Genomic DNA, 15,725 nt, shown 5'->3' with positions numbered 1-15,725 from the left:
GTTATCTGTAGAATATGAGGAGAAACACCAGATGCAAAATAAGTTAAACACCAGATGGGACTAAACATGGTCGAACTATCCGATTCACAGTGAAAATATGCAGGCGCGCACAGCCAAAATTTACATTTTCAGTAATAAAGATTAGCATTGTTCTACTGCTTATGTCCTACAAAGTAAGTTTACCAATTCATCTAAACTTCAAGATTTACGTTTGTCGCGAACAGTGGATCAAATCAAGCATGGGTAATGATTTCTTCTTTGACATTAATAACTTCCTCGGATATGACCACCTCAGCTTCGGATTCTTCATCATCATCGCTAAACTCGCAGCCTGTCAATTCCTCGCGTTTTAACCTCTCATTATCATGGTCGCTGTTCCATTTTTTAAGCAACGCCTCCCATTCCTTATTCAATAGTCGCCTTTTCTCGGAGTCTTGTTCGCTCAACCAGAATGATACATCTTGGTCCTCAACTTCGTACTTCTTAGCATACTTCTTTAGGTTTTTTGCTATTTCCTCTTCCTTTTCAGAACTTAACAAGGATGGTGGCCTTGGGCGCCATTGAAACTGAAACACAAACAGTCGATAGGGTGAGTCAAAATAATGAAGAAGCTACAGTGCAAAAATACCGAGGTAAACTCAACTGGAAGCCCAATCTGAGACCCTAAATGACTAACTTTGAACAATACCCTTAAAAACTATAACCTGAAAACTCCGAACGTGAAGTAATTCATACCCAAAATGAACAACAGTGCTCACAAAATGAACAGGATGCGTAATGGTCCAACACGAATGAGTCATTGGCTAGGTCTATTTCAGATTAGTCAAAACTCAAAATACGATGAATGAGTCATTGGCTAGGTCTATATCAGAATAACCAAAATACGATTTCCGATAATTACAGCCAACAATGATTCTAAAAGTGCTTCCAACACAAGGAATTATGTTAACGACAACAACATAAGGTCATGTTTGGAATTGAAACTTAAAGAGTTCACCGATGTGACTGTGGACTGTGGTCCTATTTGACTGAGTCATAACTACCTGGGATAAGACCATTTAATTCAAAGAAAGAAGTCAAGAACAACGAAGCATCAAATATGTTTTACCTGGGATAAATTATCCTTCATTATACGGTATAGAAGCTTCCCGTGAAAGGACCAAATATTGAAGCCATTCTCCATCTCATGAACCGCAGTGACGACAGTGGCAACATACCTTCCACTTGGATCCCATTCAATGTCAGTACACATGAAATGCTCAGCCATACCCATAGTTTCAAGCTCATCAACATTGAAAAATTCCAACTGCCCATTGAAACCCTTCAATCCAGCTAATATTATGTAACGACCACAGGGTGACCAATAGAGAGCATTTGCTTGCTTGGCTTTGAGAGTCGTGAGCTTAGAGACTCTGCTTGTGTGGTGAGTCGTCTTCATTGAGTAGAAACTTATATCATGCCTCGGGTTATCACCATGGATAACTGCAAACCGGTGGCCCTTGGGCTCCCAAGCAAAGTCAATGATTTTGTCACTTTTATTTTCAAGTTCCAAAACTTCAATAGGAATGTCACGTTCTTTGATCCGGAAAAGCTCAAATCCAGTGTATGTGCTTTTCTTCGTTTTGGTGTATCTATCAACTTTAACAGCAAGATAATCTCCATTGCTTTGCCAATACATTTTGCAATTGCTGACACTGAAAAGATTTTTCTGCCTTATCTCCACTTTGCTAGGGATCTGATAAAGACTGACCTGTAGATAACAGAAATTTTATGAGCGGTTGGATGAATAACTTTTTATTACAGGAGTTTATCGTGTTAGCAGAATCCCACAAGACAAACAGGTAGCCAAGAAGTATATAGAAATAAGGTTCATACCTTTGCCGGTTGGTTACCAAGCTCAGGAACAAAAAGTGCCAATACTGGATCGGTGGGAGACCAACTGAAGTCCATAACATTTTCCACCTTTATGGACTTCTTATCAATGAGAGTGAAGGTTTCGGTTTCATACACAGATACTCCATTTTTCCCAATTCTGGCAAAATATTTGCCATCCCTTCCACCAGCCCATCTATAAACAACAACAAAGCCATCGTTGCGGAAAATGTTAATAAGCAGCAAGACATGGCGGAAGAAGAAGAATAAAAAATAGAAGTTGGAACACAATAAACAGATAGAAAGAAAATAGTACTCCTAGTAACTAAAATCTAATAGTACTGTGAATGGCAGAAAAGGAAAATGCAAGAACAATAACAAAAAGTACTTGCTCATCTATATAGAACCACCTAAATAGTAACACGATAATTATCACAGCAATAAAACTTAAAGCACATGAAGTCAATAGACATTACTTGAAAAATGGCCAACTGATCCCAGTCAAATCACCTGCTCCTCCAACTGCGAACTCATCAGCACTCCCTTGGAAACATCTCTTCACCTTTCCTGTCCTCGTATCGAAGATATTCAGCACTACCGTCTAGTAACAACAGAAAATATAGATCAGGAAAGGAACTATACACATGCCAAATCATGCTCTATTTGGTTCGTAGAGAAGGAAACATAACAAACATTCATTGGCTGAGTGGAAAACTAAACTTACATGAGTATCAAGGGAATTGCTTGGTTCATGACTGCTGTAAGTAACAATAAACTTCTCTCCAGGAGAAAAGTCAATTAGCTGAACCTGCAAAGGTCACCATTTAGCATTAATAAGGACATTTACATCAAATTGAAAAAGAACAATTAATCCTCCATAAAAAACATATAATAAATGGTAGCTCAAATACTAACCTGCTGATGAACAAAACGCCTTAAACGTTCAAAACTTGAGGCCCCGCCCCAAATAGCACAACCTTGAGGATGGATTGTCCCCAAATAAGTACCCAAGGGCGACCACTGCACATAGCTTTCGGTCCAAAACTGAAAATTTCACGGGGAGAGATTACAAATCTGATGAAAAAGAAACAAACACGAGAAAAAAAAAAGCCCAAGTGCTACTCCCTCCCGACTCAACTGGTTTCTTTAGGTTTGCTTTTGGAACGAGTTTCTAGGAAAACAAAAATAAATGGGGTACGAATAAGTTATTCCGTTTTTACCCTTGCGCTTTACCCACCCAACCACTGTGGACAAGCCACAATTCCACCCACTCGACAGCCCAAACCCGCCGGAAAACACTAAAGCCACCCGTACTCACCTCAATAGGCCTCCCCACTTAGTAAACGCCTCTCCCTAATCAGTCAAATCGCCTCCCCACCTCATCAAACCCATAACCACCACCATAAAACCCTTCACCCATCCCCGAAACCCCCACCCTGCCTTTCAAAACCTTACAACTAGGATTTTGAAAGGTGGGGAGAGGGTGAGGAGGGGTTTTCAGGTGGTGGTTATGGGTCTGACGAGATGAGAGAACAATTTCGACAAGGTCAGAGAGGAGTTTGACGAGGCGAGGGGGAGCTCAAGGGGTTAAGGTCGTGCCTTGGTGGAAGGTGGGGTGGTTTTGGGATAAAGGGTGATTCTTGATCGTTGGTAAAGGTGGATGAGTGGGAGTGGATTGTAGTCGAATAAGTAGAGCCCCAACCCCAAACAGCAGCACCTCAACGGTGGATTGTAGCCAAATAACTGAACAAGTGCCCAAATGGGCCCCACTGCACGTAGCTATCGGTCCAATACTGAAATTTCAAGATTACAGATTACTGGTCTGATGAAAACTAAAAGAACATGATAAAAGGACCAAATCCATTTAAGGATCTAAGCTGCGTGAATGCTGACAAGGTCTTGGGTACTAAACTATTTACCAAAAGAATTATGCTTACCGGATGTTTGTGAACAGATTCCGGTTTCAACAGTCTGGCGTCGTTCCATGATACCTCTGTATCTTGCCTAGCACGAACAACAAACTGATCCCGAGCTTTGGCATCAGTAAGCCAAAGTTGAAGATTTTCCTGAAAAAAAACAAATTACCGTTTGTTTATACAAAATGTATTAGGCAAAGAGATGGAGTAAACCAACCATCTTCAAACAACAACAAAAAAAATCAAAAATAAGGCATTAAAACTACCATTTGTTTGAATGGTTGCATTTGCGGCAGAGCCAGCTCCTCAGGAACGTTGGTATACATCTCAATCTCTTCAAACAAATTCAGAGAAAATGTATGTGCCTTGTCTAGTTTATATCCCTGTGTCCTTTCTTTAGCAAGGACAGCTTCCTAAAACCAGAAAACCAGACACAGGTTATGCCATAAATATGTTGCATACCACAAAGAACACAATTCAAAGTCCGAAACACACCCAGAAACAACTGATTGCCTTGTGATAAAGTCCCCTCGAAAACATCTCATCACACAAACACAAACCACCATGCAGAATCAAATCAAATATTAAGAAAACGCTCTAATTTCAACCTATAAACATAAAATCCTAAATTCAATCTCTTCGAACAAATTCAGAGGAAATGTATGTGCCTTGTCTAGTTTATATCCCTGTGTCCTTTCTTTAGCAAGGACAAAAACCAGAAAACCAGACACAGATTCCACCATTAATATGTCCGAAACACACACGGAAACATCTGATTGCCTTGTGCATAAAGGGCCCCGAAAACATCTCATCACACAAACACAAACCACCATGCAGAATCAAATCAAATCAAATATTAAGAAAACGCTCTAATTTCAACCTATAAACATAAAACCCTAAATTCAAGGGTTGAACCTCCAACTCATCAAACAAATATCCATTATTAAATTTCATCAAACAAATATCATCATTAAATTCCAACCTAAAAACATCAAAGCCTAAATAAAAGAGTTTGAAACAGCTTTAGAATTCCACAAATTCTAGAATCACACCGTCTCCGTCTTACACTGTGAGACCGTCCGTCTGCACTGAGACCGTCAGCAGTGAGACCGTCTCTGTGAGAACTGTGAGACCATCTCACACTGTGAGAACTGTGAGACCGTCTTGCATGTGAGAACGCCTCACAACCCCTTACACGGTGAGACCGTCTTGCACTACACAGCACTGAGACCGTCTCTGTGAGAACTGTGAGACCGTCTCACAACGTCTACACTATGAGACCGTCTTGCACTGCACAGCCCTGAGACCGTCTCTGTGAGAACTGTGAGACCGTCTCTGTGAGAACTGTGAGACCGTCTCATCTTACACTGTGTGACCGTCTTGCACTGCACTGCACTGAGACCGTCTCACACAGTGAGTCTCACACTGTGAGAACGTGACAGTCTTCTCACACTGTGAGAACGTGACAGTCTTCTCACACTGTGAGAACGTGACAGTCTTCTCACACTGTGAGAACGTGACAGTCTTCTCACACTGTGAGAACGTGACAGTCTTCTCACACTGTGAGAACGTGACAGTCTTCTCACACTGTGAGAACGTGACAGTCTTCTCACACTGTGAGAACGTGACAGTCTTCTCACACTGTGAGAACGTGACAGTCTTCTCACACTGTGAGAACGTGACAGTCTTCTCACACTGTGAGAACGTGACAGTCTTCTCACACTGTGAGAACGAGAACGTGACAGTCTTCTCACACTGTGAGAACGTGAACGTGACAGTCTTCTCACACTGTGAGAACGAGAACGTGACAGTCTTCTCACACTGTGAGAACGAGAACGTGACAGTCTTCTCACACTGTGAGAACGAGAACGTGACAGTCTTCTCACACTGTGAGAACGTGACAGTCTTCTCACACTGTGAGAACGTGACAGTCTTCTCACACTGTGAGAACTGTGAGACCGTCACCGTCTCACACAAAAATTACTGTTAGAATTCACATCAAGTTTCATCAAACAACAAATATCCATCATCACACATAATCACCATTAACAATACCTAACATCACCAATCAAATCAAGCACTAGAAGATTAAAGAGTGAGAGATGTTGTTACCTGACGAGTATTAAACTCAATAAAACAATAACCAAGTGATTCCCCCGTCTTTTCGTCAACCGGCATAAAAAATCCATTATCTTTAATACCGCCAATTTTACTGTAAATTTTACGAATTACCTTCTCGAGCTTATCAAACTTTTCACCGCCTAATGAAACTTGTGGTAAATTATCAACAACAATAATATTATCAAAACCGTGATCAATTTTAATCTCTTCTTCCCGAAAATCTTCATCATCACTGTATTTAAACATGTTAAGATGATTTTGATGAATAATATCGACCGCCATTGATGATATTCGAGATTTAGAGAAAAGAAAAAGTGTGTTTTGTGAATTTGGGAGTGAAAAAATTACGGTTTCAACTTTTTTGATGAATAATTATCCACTATTTATATGGGGGAGTAATTGATTTGGGACTGGAATTAGGGTTTCAACTCGCAATTTAAGCAATTCGTTCGAGTATTGATTTTACCAATATTGAATATTTATACGGTTTATTGTTTTTTTTTTGTCAAACTAGCTGGAAAAGCCTCGTCCAACTTATGATTTTTTTTGGAAAACTATAAACCGATTCAAAGACGTCATGTAAAATAAACGCTTATTTTATTCAAACAATATTAGTAATATTCAAAGTACTTGCGTTGCACATTTTAGATTACATTTACATATGCTTCTATTTACACAAATGTCTCATGTAAAATATTTCACCCATTAACATCGTCGCTCAAGATTGATAATCTCTCCTACTATTTTGAAAACTATCTAATGCATCACCTAAATGGGCAAGCCTACAAAGAGTTGTCACGGCGCGCTGCAATTAAAACAACCTTATATTATATTCCTTCCGATTCTATATATTCTTTCCTCTTTCCTTTTTCGGTTATTCGAGTTTTCTTCTCTATTTCTCTTTTAGGTTGATTTGTGTGGTTTAAATTCAATAGCATGTGAGGTAGTGTGTTTTGTGTGGTTCAAATTCATTTTATAATTTTTTTTGCAAAAAATAAGGGGGAAGAATATATATATAATAGGAGGGAGTACTCGATAGTCATCAAGTTTATCAATTGTACGTGACTAAAGAGAAGTGTCACACTCGCAAATAAGGTAGAATTTAATGGCTAAAACTTGGATGGATTCAATCTTCTCCAAAAGCAATATTGTGGATGTTAATTTGCCTGAGGGCCGAGGCTATGCTTCTAGACTTCGAGTATGTCACTTCCAGATACCGTAATCATAAAAAAAAAAAAAAAAAAAAAAAAAAAAAAAAGAGAGAGAGAGAAGCGTCACTGACATTAAAAGATACGAAGGTGGGTATGAGATTTCATTTTAAAGGGTTTTCAGGGAAGACATAAAAAAGCAGGGAGTCAGAGATGTTTTGATCCATTTGAATATGCAACATCACATAGGGAGAGTAAGTTATTCCTCTATAAGCTATGAGATATGACGATTTTATCCAACATTGCTACATCATAACAAGTAAAACAACTCCCTAACTATTAAGTAAGCAAGCACAAAATTATCCATAGCTTCAGATAACTATAAATTTGTACCAACATTGCAAGTTGCATCAGATTGCATCACTTGCCTGCAATTTATTACCATATTAGTATCATCCATTGTCCCACTTTGGAAATAAGTGATATAACACATTTAACCATGTGTTTTTGTTAAGAAGATGACCTTTTTAGTGAAAAAATAAAGTAAAATTGAGAGTAAATCCATCACAAATTTTGTAAGAAGTCAATCGTAACTTGAACTTCAAGCTTATTTTTGTTAAGTGCAACCTACCTTACAAGTAGATGACCCATGTCCAGAGTAATCGTAATCATACCTGCACAATTGTCGACACCAATGAATAAGCATTCGGTAAAACCACTGGATAAAGGATAATGACCCCATATATTAGTAAGACACCTAACATGGAGGAATTACACATCGAAAAAAATTAGACACAACATAGTCAGTGAGATAACACTATCACTTCTCTTTGGCACCGCCTTCAACTTCTTATTCTATCTTCTCCATCATTCTTTTTCTTTTATTTTGATGTCCTTTATAGCCTGAAATTTTCTCTTCACAGGCAAATCACCAAGTTCACGGATAACACTATGAAACAACCTGTAACAATGACAATCGATTGAATGAAATACGGAGACACACTGTAACAAAATTATGTAAATACTAAATAATACATTACTCCTCTCCTTTTGAGCATAAGGAGGATACTACTTCGTCAAAATCACTTTTCGTTATCGATTAAAAACTAAATCTAAAAATCAAATACAAAGGAAATATTCAAGGTACTAAACGACAATAATCAAATATGAACTAACTACGACATAGACAGATGTAAGGCCTCGTAACACAAACTGTTTTAAACTACATTCCTCGCGAAATTGACGATAACTACAACTTAGAAGATGTTTTGTTTTATAGGCCCAGCAATGCCCCCTGCTCTTTCTGTTACACCCCCGGGAACTTGTTTCCTCCGGTTGCGCATAACCATTCTTTCCGTCCCGCCCAGCCTAGACCTCAAGCCCCTTCAGGCTTCAGCTCCCTATTTTCAATAGTGCTCCTGATATTGGTAGACTATTGAGATTGTGAATTGACCTACCAGTCCTTTGCTTATTCTTCTTGTGACTGTATTATAATGTGGACTTTTGACCTTATTGCATTTTTTAAAACTAGCAGGAAAGTCGCGGCTACGCCCGCGACATCCAACTCTTTTTAGTGAAGATAAATTGCAATCAAAGAGCAAGAGCTATATATCTCCGCAATAACATTTTAATTAAGAGAATATGGTTTAAAACTAATTTCTATATCAAGTTCTCATTTTGCCAAGCTCTCATTGATATAGCAACGGCTTCTCATTACATCATACATATTTTTAAGACTTCGTCATAAGTAACTTAAGTATCAAGAGCTGAAAGTTGGAGGGGAAAGACTAAAGAGGGCTGATTCATTGTGGGAACTTATATACGAAGTTCGTTAATAGAGGGAAAATGTGCACAATGGTGGAGAAAAGTAATGAAACGGTTGTGAAAATGGCGAGTGACAACTCTAGCATCCTAATCACACTTCCACTTGAGTCTTATAGATTCAATTGACGGCAAAATTAAATAGGCTACATTTAAGAGAAAATATAAATATAAAAGTTAAGGGGTATTATTGGGGATTCAGAAAAGGGAGAGGTATAACTAAAAACAATCTATCTATATATATATATAAAAGAGAGTTTTTTCGAGCGATCTGAGAGCGTCCAAATCATCAAAAATTAATTTAGGAAAGTATAATTTTTGATGTAAAAAATAAAGTAGAGAATCTTTTAATTATTATAATATGTATATTTCCTAAATTATATTCAAGTGATATTTCCAATTTTTATATCAAACTTTTACATTTCATTTGTCAAAAAAAAAATATCGTTAAAAAAATTATGAAAATAATATAATTAGCTTTTGTGAAGAAACTCAAAGTCCCACATGTGAGGGTTGTCCCACATTGATAAAAGAGGAGAAGAATTACCACTTTATAAGGCAAGGGGCTACTCCCTCTACTGCCAATTGGTTTTAGAGTGGAACCCTCTTGGGCCTACGTTGTGGACTCTTTCTCCTCCGTTTGGGTGCGGCTCAGGCCGTTGTTGAATTTAACATGGTATCAGAGCCTATGGCTAAAGACCTGGGTTTCACGGGCCAAAGTTTGCAGACGGACGAGCAAAGTTGCTCAGTTGAATTTGTCCGATCTGAGTTGATACTGGGCCAAGTTTACAGCTGGACGAGCAAAGTTGCTCAGTTGAATTTGTCCAGACTGGTGTGAAAAGTGGGCCTCACATGTGAGGGGGAGTGTGAAGTGTTGGGGCTGGTGTCCTTAACAGTTAGTGCAAGGACTTATAAATCTCTAAAAGGATCAAAGGGCATACTTTTGGTATTATTATCAGTTGGTCCACGTGTCATACAGATGGCGGTGATCGACTGGTCATACAGATGGCGGTGATCGACTGGTCCCTAAAAGTCACACCTATAGGATACGTTTGAGAGATGTGACGGTATGAAAATACAGTCATGTTGATGCCTAAAATGACTAAGCAGTTAGTCGGAGTTATTGACTAGTAATTAGTCAAACGCGATGTTGAGATAATTATCTAATACGGATTAAATAATACGTGCTAAGGCGAATTAAGCGGTTAATTCGTAAATTGAATATAAACGATTTATATTTAATTAATGTATATTGAATTAATTTATTATACAATATCGTCTTTGTCGGACAAGTATTAATATATCGACTGAGTCATGTTATTAGTTGATATTTTAATAACCGATAACCGATGACGATTTATGATAAAATCCCGTCATATACATTTAGCGAAAATCGAGTCAAACCACGAGTTAAAATAAGGAGAAAGTGGAAAGCCCACTTCCTCCCTAACCCACGGTCTGGCCGAACAAGACAAAAGGGGAGAGCCTCTCTCCTTTTGACCTAAGCATAATCATTTGCAGAAAAACTAGGGTTTCGGGGCAATTCTCTCTGAAACCTAGATCTCACATCGAAAACCTCACAAAATTCTCTCAATATTGCAAGGCAATCAGAGAATTCTTTCTAGCACAAGGGGCATAGTCTCAGACGGTCTTGGGTGCAACGATTAGGAGGAAATCTACTTTGATTTCTGTTCTTTACGCCGCATTTCAAAGGACCCGAGGTTGATTCTTGTTCCTTATCGTTTCTCTATTGTATTTATGTTTTATGACGATAATCGCATGTTAAATTTACGTTATAATCCTAAATTTAAAGGGTCTTATATGGATATTACCCTACATGAAGAAACCCAAAGTCCCACATGTGAGGGTTGTCCCACATTGATAAAAGAGGAGAAGAATTACCACTTTATAAGGCAAGGGGCTACTCCCTCTACTGACAATTGGTTTTAGAGTGGAACCCTCTTGGGCCTACGTTGTGGACTATTTCTCCTCCGTTTGGGTGCGGCCCAGGCCGTTGTTGAATTTAACAGCTTTGTGGTAAAAAATGCTATCATTAGAGTATAAATTTCATATTATTTGCACATATTAAAGATGGTGTACTTCTTAATATGAAAAATTGTGTACTTTTTAGTATGTTTGTCCCACATTGATAAATAAGTAGGTGTGGTGAATATACTACATATAAATAGTAGAATTGTCCCACATCGAAAGATTAGTATAAGGTGGCTGATTCTATAATTATAAATAGAAGGCATACTTGGAACTTAGGCATCAACCCAAAATCTTTTGAGTCTCTTAAGTATTGTCTTGAAGAGCTCTTAAAAGTTTATATCATTATATTTTCTACCTATAGATTTTATATGTCCCATATTTAAAAATAATATAGGTGTGGTAAATGTACTACGTTTAAATAATATAATTAGAATTGTGTTAAAAAAAATTCTATCATTAGAGTATAAGTTCATATCATTTGCACATATTTTAATTATGATAAAAAAAAATAAAAAACAAACATATGAATATTAATAGATAATGTAGTATTTGCTTATTATTAAATCGGGTTGGATTTCGAATTAGGTTCAAAAAATATGGTGTACTTTTAAATATGTTATTCGTATCACATTGAAAAATAATGTAGGTGTGATAAATATATACTACGTATAAATAGTTGAATTGTCCCGCATCATAAGATTATCATAAGGTGGGGTGATCCCATGATTATAAATAGGATTTATCCTTGGAACTTAGGTATCACCCCAAATATATTGAATCTCTCAAAGTATACTTATTATATAAGAGACTTTAAACATAATCTTGAATTAAATGTTAAATTTTTAAAGTTGTAACATTTTTTTAGGTGGGAGAAAGATCGATAAAATGGTCAATATTATAACGGAAATTTTTCATGGTACCCTCGAATTTTGTTAAATTACACATAATACCCCTAATTTTAAGTTTGTACATATAATACCCTTGTGTTTACTTTTTTCATAACGTCGTTACTCCTATGAGTAACTTGAGTAATTGAGCATGCCATGCTATTTGTGTTTTGTTATTTAGGTATTAAATGTTAGTTTATTAAATAAAATTTGGATTTAAGAATTAGATGATGAAGTGTTTGTGTACTAGATAAAAAAAGAAAAAGGGGTCAAAAGTCATAGGAGCAATGACGTTATGACGGAAGTTGTCAAATGGTATTTTGGGAAAGAAAAAGATGAACACAGGGATACCATTTGTAGAAACTTAAAATTAGGGGTACCATGTGTAATCTATCAAAGTTCAAGGTTACCATGAGAAATTTCCAATATTATAATGATATACTTAATTAAATCTATAAATACTATTAAAAGGCTACACTAAAATGTTCAATTAAGTCCACGTAGACAATGCCACGTAGGATAAAAAAAGCCACGCAGACATTTGAAGCCCACCTCAGCCCCATAACCCAAATGCAACATACACATTCATACCCAATTATCCCGTCTCTTATCATCACTGTTCCTACCGACAACGACAATCCCCCTTTTTCCGCTCATTTTGTTAACCGGCATTAATTTATTATTACATGGCCTTAATTTAATTCATTTATCTATAAATTAATTTAGTTCACTTATCTATAATATTAAAAGATATTATCTATATTCTTAAATGATTTTTGTATATTAAATATATTGTTTTCCCAAATTTATGTAACCTTAGAAATTATATCAAAATTTCATAATTTATAGTTAATATTGACATTTTAATTGAAATTTTTGTGATAAAACATGTTAATAAAATTTATAATTTATAATTAAAATTGAAATTTTATAATAAAATATGTTAATAAATTAATTAAAACATATTAATTAAAATTATTCATATTACTTACCACCCACCATTTTTATTAATATTTTTTCCTATTTAATTCATTTTTTTTAATTAAACACAGAAATAAATTGATTAAAACTCTTCATAATACTTAACACCCACCAAAGTAATTAATTTTTTTTTCTATTTAATCAATTTTTATAATATAATATGTTAATAAATTGATTAAAACTCTTTATATTACTTAATAGTTAACTTCAATAATTTTCATTAACATTTTTTCCTATTTAATTCACCTCTTGAGTTTCTCGGCAATCAATTAACTAATTAAATAATACCACAAAATAAATTAAAAATAAAATTAAAATATTGGATTTTATGGTTGTATAATGGCTATAAAACCTATAATAGTTTCTATCTATAAAATCGTATTAAAAGGCTAACCAAAAAATGTGACATTGCAAGTTTAGTTGTGATGTGACAACTTTTAATGTGACATGGTAAAAAAAAGTGATATGGATTACCAATTTAAGAAAATTAAAAAATATAAGGTAAAAAAAGTTAAAAAAATATAAGGGATAAACACAAAAAAAAAAAAAAAAAAATTGTAAACCATTGATCTCCTCTCATAATTTTTTTTTTTATTTATTTACCTTATTTATTTAAGAACCATTATTTCCTTTATTTAATGAAATGACCTTTTAACTTTCCCTTCATCATTACTATATATACTCTTATTTATGTACCATATTTTTTTATTTTTCTTTCATTCATAAAATTTTGAGAGAATTTGTAATAGAATTTTTCATATATATAACTATTATATTCACCCTAATTTTCAATTTTATTCAAAAAATAGCACCTAAAGTATACATAGAAAAGTAAACTAATTGTTTCATTTTTCATTTTTCTTATGTTTTGTATTAATTTGTTATTATTTTTTGTGTTTGTATTAATATTGCAGGAGAATGAATTTCCAACTTTATTCAAAAAATTGGTAGGTAAGGTATAGCTAAAGAACTAAATTAATTATTATTCTTTTTATTTTTATTATGTTTTGAATTAATTAGAATCTTATTAGTTACTTTTTTGTGTTTATATTAATATTGCAGGAGAATGAATTTTCAACTTTATTAAAAAAATTGGTAGGTAAACTATACAATGAGAACTAAATTAATTGTTTCACTTTTTATTTTTATTATGTTTTGAATTAATTAGAATTTTATTAGTTATTTTTTTGTGTGTGTTTGTATTAATATTATAAGAGGATGACATACTCACATATCAATAACAATGCACGAGATTCGAAATAATGGCTATGGATCTTCTTTACAAATTTTTTTCTTGGTTTGGATGACTCTTTCATTTTTGTCAGTTTTTCATTTTTCTACAATGGTGTATTAGAAATATCGAATGGTAGCAAAAATCTTTAATAAGTTGTTGACATGTTGTTGCATTATTGTCCTTCACTCTTTCATACACTTTAGTCTCCTTTGTAACACTTATGTTTTATTTTTACTTTGTCAAACAGGTTACAAATCAAATTGTTTAGCCAAATTACGATACACATGTCAATTTAATCTTATCATAGTGTTATAATATGCATAAATAGTAATTAGTTAGAAAAAGATTCTTATTCTCCAATTCATTGTTTCAACTCCAATGTGTAATTAGTTTTGCTCATCTTATACTAATAATAATAATTATTAGAGTTCACCTATAAAGTTTTGATCCTTACTTTACTCTCTTACTTTTTGTCCCATATCTAATCTTATATATACTACGGAGTATATTATTATAACACAAAATGTGATATTTTAAATATATGTAATCTTTCCTTGGAATTATTTGGAATAGTTGTTAAAGTTGCTCACATAAAAGTTCACGACCGTTTCTTTGCAAGATAAACATAGGGCCAAGTACTTTAAAATGCACCAAAACGACAATAAAAACAGTATCTTCATTCAAGCAATAAAGAGGCAAAATGCAATGTTTGTTGGTGAAAAAAACCATTCATATTCTATAATCTTTAAGCCGGTCAAAGCAATGGTTAAATAATAAAGAGACAATTGAAGAATCGCTAATTAAAGAGACAATTGAAGAACCATTAATTGAACAGGCAATTGAAGAATCATTAGCAACTCAAACGAGAAAATTGAGAGTCATTGATTTTCTTTCTATAAAATCTCATCAAAATACCAATTCATATTGTCTTATTTGATACCAGGTTGTCGAAACCAACATTACCCGTCCTTTGAAAACAAGGGACGACAATGGAGCGCAATTTCATGTTCCAATACTTCTATGGCGTCAAGATTGTCCATAAGACCCGAAATACCGAAAATTCAATTTGACGGATTGTGTCCTCACTTCAAAACAACCAAGCTATTCACATTTTGGTTTGCGTACCATCCAGAATCAAGAATTTGGTGTATTAAACTTTTGTTTTATAATACCGGTCCCCCAGTCGTGTTTATTTATTTCCTTTTTTTTTTAATTATTTGTGAGTGGTTTTTTAATTAAAATTAAACAAATGATTGAGAGGGGGACTACTCCATATAAGTTATTCACAAATTAAACACTTAAACACAATCAATTATTAACGATCCCGTGATTTTCACGGGCTCCAAAACTAGTTTTCATTTAAAAGAGAGAGATATCCGTACCAATAAAACAATAAAGGGGGTATTATTTTTAAATTGTTATTTTATTGCCACGTCATCAAACTTAACGTCTATTTAACAACTTTTACATTAGGGGGTACCATGGGCAAAAAAATGGAACTTCAAGGATACCATAGGCAGATTCTTAAAAGTAAGGGTAACATGAAAAATCTGACAAAATTAAAGGGTACCACGGGAAATTTCCGTATCTCAATTATGATGAAAAAAATGAAGAAAAACAGCGACAAATATTAATGGAGAGTACTTGATCATATTATTAAATTTAAATATAACTATTAAATATAATGAGTAACAATTAACCGTATTCGGTATTCTGGATCTGGTTGAATGTCGAACTAAGTTCAAAAATGATG

At 34.7% G+C, this 15,725-nt stretch overlaps 1 protein-coding gene across 2 annotated transcripts; it reads right to left on the bottom strand.

The window, feature by feature from the left end:
* Positions 1-32: 32 nt before the first annotated feature.
* LOC141598902 (eukaryotic translation initiation factor 3 subunit B-like) lies at positions 33-6,347 on the bottom strand. 2 transcript variants are annotated; one of them, XM_074418717.1, is made up of 10 exons: positions 5,740-6,317; positions 4,669-5,078; positions 4,055-4,396; positions 3,810-3,938; positions 2,788-2,916; positions 2,597-2,680; positions 2,349-2,473; positions 1,876-2,068; positions 1,109-1,750; positions 33-566 (listed from the first exon to the last, which is right to left on the bottom strand). In XM_074418717.1, exons 3-10 carry the CDS (start codon positions 4,112-4,114, stop codon positions 234-236), a joined length of 1,695 nt encoding a protein of 564 aa, XP_074274818.1. In that variant the 5' UTR covers positions 4,115-4,396; positions 4,669-5,078; positions 5,740-6,317; the 3' UTR covers positions 33-233. The 2 variants fall into 2 exon arrangements, with proteins under 2 accessions (XP_074274818.1, XP_074274817.1); XM_074418716.1 differs by lacking the exon at positions 4,669-5,078 and having other exon boundaries at positions 4,055-4,201; positions 5,901-6,347.
* Between the last annotated feature and the right edge of the window lie 9,378 nt (positions 6,348-15,725).

Source organism: Silene latifolia, chromosome 9, assembly GCF_048544455.1.
Source record: "Silene latifolia isolate original U9 population chromosome 9, ASM4854445v1, whole genome shotgun sequence".
Lineage (NCBI taxonomy): Eukaryota > Viridiplantae > Streptophyta > Magnoliopsida > Caryophyllales > Caryophyllaceae > Silene > Silene latifolia.
Note: the sequence above shows the minus strand (reverse complement) of the source record. Positions and strands in the feature narration are given on the sequence as shown.

Bases quoted from the DNA above. Each gene is read 5' to 3' on its own strand.
- LOC141598902 (XM_074418716.1), bottom strand. From the start codon at position 6,191: ATGGCGGTCGATATTATTCATCAAAATCATCTTAACATGTTTAAATAC. The intron at 2,917-3,809 runs GTAAGCATAATT...TGAAATTTTCAG, and splicing joins AATCTGTTCACAAACATCCG to TTTTGGACCGAAAGCTATGT. The intron at 567-1,108 runs GTAAAACATATT...TTTGTGTTTCAG, and splicing joins TGAAGGATAATTTATCCCAG to TTTCAATGGCGCCCAAGGCC.